This window comes from Oncorhynchus nerka, linkage group LG26, assembly GCF_034236695.1.
Source record: "Oncorhynchus nerka isolate Pitt River linkage group LG26, Oner_Uvic_2.0, whole genome shotgun sequence".
Lineage (NCBI taxonomy): Eukaryota > Metazoa > Chordata > Actinopteri > Salmoniformes > Salmonidae > Oncorhynchus > Oncorhynchus nerka.
Genome location: NC_088421.1, coordinates 49,524,543 through 49,530,920, shown reverse-complemented (window position 1 = coordinate 49,530,920; position 6,378 = coordinate 49,524,543). Strand labels below are relative to the sequence as shown.

General features: G+C 42.0%; 1 protein-coding gene across 3 annotated transcripts in view; it reads left to right on the top strand.

The window, feature by feature from the left end:
- Window positions 1-1,028: 1,028 nt before the first annotated feature.
- The window catches only part of LOC135564958 (methyltransferase-like protein 22), a 12,626-nt gene continuing 7,276 nt past the window's right edge, over window positions 1,029-6,378 (top strand). The window contains exons 1-4 of one of the 3 annotated variants that reach the window (XM_065011037.1): window positions 1,029-1,250; window positions 1,562-1,614; window positions 3,216-3,359; window positions 3,678-3,975. In XM_065011037.1, coding sequence (XP_064867109.1) covers window positions 3,254-3,359; window positions 3,678-3,975 — 404 coding nt within the window. In that variant the 5' untranslated portion in view covers window positions 1,029-1,250; window positions 1,562-1,614; window positions 3,216-3,253. Of the gene's footprint in view, window positions 1,615-3,215; window positions 3,360-3,677; window positions 3,976-6,378 lie in introns of all 3 variants that reach the window. The other 2 variants (XM_065011036.1, XM_065011035.1) reach the window with 2 other exon arrangements.

The following is a 6,378-nucleotide window of genomic DNA, read 5'->3' as shown; positions in this document are numbered from 1 at the left end:
TAGAAGCACGGTGGCTAGGAAAAACTCCCTAGAAAGGCCAAAACCTAGGAAGAAACCTAGAGAGGAACCAGGCTATGAGGGGTGGCCAGTCCTCTTCTGGCTGTGCCGGGTGGAGATTATAACAGAACATGGCCAAGATGTTCAAATGTTCATAAATGACCAGTATGGTCAAATAATAATAATCACAGTAGTTGTCGAGGGTGCAGCAAGTCAGCACCTCAGGAGTAAATGTCAGTTGGCAAAGAATGTGGCAAAGAAATGATCAAAGAAATATCACATTTACAATAAGTATTCAGACCCTTTACTCAGTACTTTATTTAAGCACCTTTGGCAGCGATTACAGCATCGAGTCTTCTTGGGTATGACGCTACAAGTTTGGCACCTGTATTTGGGGAGTTTCTCCCATTCTGCTTGAATGGGGAGGGTCGCTGTACAGCTATTTTCAGGTCTCTCCAGAGATGTTCGATCGGGTTCATGTCTGGGCTCTCACTAGGCCACTCAAGAACATTCAGAGACGTGTCCCGAAGCCACTCCTGCATTGTCTTGGCTGTGTGCTTAGGGTCGTTGTCCTGTTGGAACCTTCTCAGCAGTCTGAGGTCCTGAGCACTCTGGAGCAGGTTTTCATCAAGGATCTCTCTGTACTTTGTTCACCTTTCCTCGATCTGACTAGTCTCCCAGTCCCTGCACCTTCCCCGCAGCATGATGCTGCCACCACCCTTCACAGTAGGGATCCTGACTAGTCTCCCAGTCCCTGCCCCTGAAAAACATCCCCGCAGCATGATGCTGCCTCCACCATGCTTCACAGTAGGGATCCTGACTAGTCTCCCAGTCCCTGCCCCTGAAAAACATCCCGCAGCATGATGCTGCCACCACCATGCTTGTACTTGAATAATGTTTAACGTTTCAAAGTGTGGAACACATTATGTTAATTTAGTCAGAGTTTTAGAAATGTAATTATTTGAGTGAGGAAAAGTGTCTACAACACACACATGTAGATGTTTAATCACAATCTAAGTGAAATTCTAACTATGTTTAAATTTGAATTCTAATCCAAATGCCATTTAAATTCTTTCGGAGCAGGTTTACATATTGAGTTATTTCTAGATGCGTAGCACGCGGAACATTTTGAATGGCTTTTGTTTCCTTTGTTGGTGGGTGAAATAATAATGTGGCACCGCCTGTATTCTGTACACCTAGTGTTATTTCTGTACGACTTGGAAGCTGATATTTGAGACAATCTGCGCATCGTTGTAAGCTCAGAGTGAATTAAATGCGTGTTTATGTTATTAGACTGTATTGAATGTCATGTGTTGGAAGTGTTTCATTTAAATGTGCCCGTTAAATGTCCCTCGTTAGCTAGCGTCGTAGTTAGTTAGTCTGCCCCTGGACCTGGCCAAGTCATTCATTATCAGAGTAGCTAGCATCAAGCTAGCTCATGGTAGCTGTTTCTAGCAGGTTCCCTCCCACCCATTCAGTTACGTTTGTCAGAAGTTCCCACCGTAGAGAAGGCTAGTTTATTTGGCCAAATGAAAACGTGTTTACCAGACACACGTCTTTGCAGCATTTTCATTGACAGCTTCTAGCTAGAAAAGTTAGCTAACAACCACTGGAAAGGTGAGTGACCGCTAACAGTTATAAGTAAATGTTGGCTGCTAACTGTAGGGCATAACAACATACATTTTAGCCACACCGACTAAGAAGATTGTGTTTAAGAACCATTTATGATGTCTCTTGTTGACATAATGAATACAGGGTCATCAACACACTCTCCTTGGTCGGTAGCTATGGCGACGTCACTTGGTGCTTTTCCAGCTATTAGGCGGCTTGCTGCTACAACAGCTCACTGTGATGCTGAAGAGGGCACTTTGCTGAGCCGCAGTTGCCTCTGGCTGAGGGTTGCTGTTGGCCTTGTCTATGTTATGTTAACAGATAACAGGGACTAGGATAACAGGGCTGTGTATTTCACCTGTCTAACAGATAACAGATAACAGGGCTGTATTTCACCTGTCTAACAGATAACAGGGCTGTGTTTTACCTGTAACTAACAGATAACAGGGCTGTGTTTTACCTGTCTAACAGATAACAGTTTTACCTGTCTAACAGATAACAGATAACAGGGCTGTGTTTTACCTGTCTAACAGATAACAGATAACAGGGCTGTGTTTCACCTGTCTAACAGATAACAGGGCTGTGTTTTACCTGTCTAACAGATAACAGGGCTGTGTTTTACCTGTCTAACAGATAACAGATAACAGGGCTGTATTTTACCTGTCTAACAGATAACAGATAACAGGGCTGTATTTAACAGATAACCTGTCTAACAGATAACAGATAACAGGGCTGTGTTTTACCTGCAGATGTGTTTTACCTGTAACAGATAACAGATAACAGGGCTGTGTTTTACCTGTCTAACAGATAACAGATAACAGGGCTGTGTTTTACCTGTCTAACAGATAACAGGGCTGACCTGTCTAACAGATAACAGGGCTGTGTTTTACCTGTCTAACAGATAACAGATAACAGGGCTGTGTTTCACCTGTCTAACAGATAACAGATAACAGGGCTGTGTTTTACCTGTCTAACAGATAACAGAGCTGTGTTTCACCTGTCTAACAGATAACAGATAACAGGGCTGTGTTTTACCTGTCTAACAGATAACAGGGCTGTGTTTCAGATAACCTGTGTTTACCTGTCTAACAGATAACAGATAACAGGGCTGTGTTTTACCTGTCTAACAGATAACAGATAACAGGGCTGTGTTTTACCTGTCTAACAGATAACAGATAACAGGGCTGTGTTTTACCTGTTAACAGATACCTGTCTAACAGATAACAGGGCTGTGTTTTAACCTGTCTAACAGATAACAGATAACAGGGCTGGGCTGTGTTTTACCTGTCTAACAGATAACAGGGCTGTGTTTTACCTGTCTAACAGATAACAGATAACAGGGCTGTGTTTTACCTGTCTAACAGATAACAGGGCTGTGTTTTACCTGTCTAACAGATAACAGATAACAGATAACAGGCTGTATTTCACCTGTCTAACAGATAACAGAGACAGACTTTATTTCACCTGAAATACAGCCCATTTGGTAGTTTAAAGGGCGCTTAACAGAAAAGTGTGTGTGTGTGTGACCTGTGTGCTTCACCGACAAATGTATATATGCACCTGTGTTGTCAGTTTGTGCTTGCAACGTGTGTGTGTGTGTTCCCCAGGTGTGCTGCAGGCAGGTAGATGACATGCAGGGTGAGCCATGGACCAGATCACCTTCCATTATGACACGGTGCTGTCTGACGTTCACCTGTTGCTGCCCAACTCTCGCCACCTCATGGCACGCCTCAACCGCGTAGGACAACCAGGTACTGGAGGTGTGTGTGTGTGTGTGTGTGTGTGTGTGTGTGAAATGACACAAAATTAAATTATGAAAATGTTTTAATTTAGTTTCAATGTAGGTCTTTCCTGAATGTCAACGGAACTGTCCCAACCCTCTATTGCTGTGTTTACACAGGCAGCACAATTCTGGTAGTTTTTTCCCCCAATAATTGGTCTTTTTACCAATCACATCAGATCTTTTCACGTCCGATCTGTTTCAGAGCTGATCTGATTGGTCAAAATACCAATGAGTGAAAACAAGATCAGAATTGGGGGGCCTGTCTAAACGCAGCCTGTGTGTCTAGTTTTCATCTCCCGGTTCAGAATCCTGTGGGACGGAACGAAGCAGCGCACCTGTGACCTCGGTTCCCCCTGCGGAGGGGAAGAGTTAGACCGCGACACCCAGGAGGAGAGTGGAAGGGGAGATGCTAAGGAGAGTGAGATTGGGGCTGACGGAGGAGTGGACAGGGATGAGGACCGAGGGGCTGACGGAGGAGTGGACAGGGATGAGGACCGAGGACCTGACGGAGGAGTGAACAGTGATGAGGACGGAGGGATAGAACCACCCCTGGATGAAGATGGAGATTTAGAGGTACCACGCAGGTCAGTTACATCTCACCTCCACATCACCACAGTTATTACAGTCAAACCTTCCCTTCTACATCTCACCTCCACATCACCACAGTTATTACAGTCAAACCTTCCCTTCTACATCTCACCTCCACATCACCACAGTTATTACAGTCAAACCTTCCCTTCTACATCTCACCTCCACATCACCACAGTTATTACAGTCAAACCTTCCCTTCTACATCTCACCTCCACATCACCACAGTTATTACAGTCAAACCTTCCCTTTGTGTTGTACTGCCTTCAGTTGATTGTTGTCCTGTAGATGTTTTACGCCAGTGGATCAATAGAATATGGTAGAATACACCAAGGTCCAATATACAAGTGTGGTTGTACATCAGCAGGGTTTCTCTTCTTATGACAGCCACCGACAGTCACTCAATTATCTCTCTCAGCATTATTTAGAAATGTGGTTGTGCATCAGCAGTGTTTCTCTTCTTATGACAGTCACTCAATTATCTCTCTCAGCATTATTTAGAAATGTGGTTGTGCATCAGCAGTGTTTCTCTTCTTATGACAGTCACTCAATTATCTCTCTCAGCATTATATAGAAATGTGGTTGTGCTTCAGCAGTGTTTCTCTTCTTATGACAGTCACTCAATTATCTCTCTCAGCATTATATAGAAATGTGGTTGTGCATCAGCAGTGTTTCTCTTCTTATGACAGTCACTCAATTATCTCTCTCAGCATTATATAGAAATGTGGTTGTGCATCAGCAGTGTTTCTCTTCTTATGACAGTCACTCAATTATCTCTCTCAGCATTATTTAGAAATGTGGTTGTGCATCGGCAGGGTTTCTCTTCTTATGACAGTCACTCAATTATCTCTCTCAGCATTATATAGAAATGTGGTTGTGCATCGGCAGGATTTCTCTTCTTATGACAGTCACTCAATTATCTCTCTCAGCATTATATAGAAATGTGGTTGTGCATCGGCAGGATTTCTCTTCTTATGACAGTCACTCAATTATCTCTCTCAGCATTATATAGTACTTGTTTTTTATATTGGTGAGTTAGTCTAGCGGCCAGCTATGTAAACTTGTAGTATATCATGGTCGAATTGCCGACCGAGGAGCCCGCATTGATTTTGTTCGTCAATCTCACTCAGATATCATATTAAAAACAGTAAACATTTCTCTCTACCCTGTAGCAGAATGTGTAGAGTTGCAGCAAAGTAGTAATAAAATAAACACAGCTAAATCTTCTCTCCGCCACTTTTTATGGCCCATTTCCCCATCAATGTTTCCCATCCCTGTTCCAGACTAACTATTGTAGATGTTATACCTGTCAGTCTGAGATAGAGACATGACTAACTATTGTAGATGTTATACCTGTCAGTCTGAGATAGAGACATGACTAACTATTGTAGATGTTATACCTGTCAGTCTGAGATAGAGACATGACTAACTATTGTAGATGTTATACCTGTCAGTCTGAGATAGAGACATGACTAACTATTGTAGATGTTATACCTGTCAGTCTGAGATAGAGACATGACTAACTAACTATTGTAGATGTTATACCTGTCAGTCTGAGATAGAGACATGACTAACTATTGTAGATGTTATACCTGTCAGTCTGAGATAGAGACATGACTAACTATTGTAGATGTTATACCTGTCAGTCTGAGATAGAGACATGACTAACTATTGTAGATGTTATACCTGTCAGTCTGAGATAGAGACATGACTAACTATTGTAGATGTTATACCTGTCAGTCTGAGATAGAGACATGACTAACTATTGTAGATGTTATACCTGTCAGTCTGAGATAGAGACATGACTAACTATTGTAGATGTTATACCTGTCAGTCTGAGATAGAGACATGACTAACTATTGTAGATGTTATACCTGTCAGTCTGAGATAGAGACATGACTAACTAACTATTGTAGATGTTATACCTGTCAGTCTGAGATAGAGACATGACTAACTATTGTAGATGTTATACCTGTCAGTCTGAGATAGAGACATGACTAACTAACTATTGTAGATGTTATACCTGTCAGTCTGAGATAGAGACATGACTAACTATTGTAGATGTTATACCTGTCAGTCTGAGATAGAGACATGACTAACTATTGTAGATGTTATACCTGTCAGTCTGAGATAGAGACATGACTAACTATTGTAGATGTTATACCTGTCAGAGTCTGAGATAGAGACATGACTAACTATTGTAGATGTTATACCTGTCAGTCTGAGATAGAGACATGACTAACTATTGTAGATGTTATACCTGTCAGTCTGAGATAGAGACATGACTAACTATTGTAGATGTTATACCTGTCAGTCTGAGATAGAGACATGACTAACTATTGTAGATGTTATACCTGTCAGTCTGAGATAGAGACATGACTAACTATTGTAGATGTTAT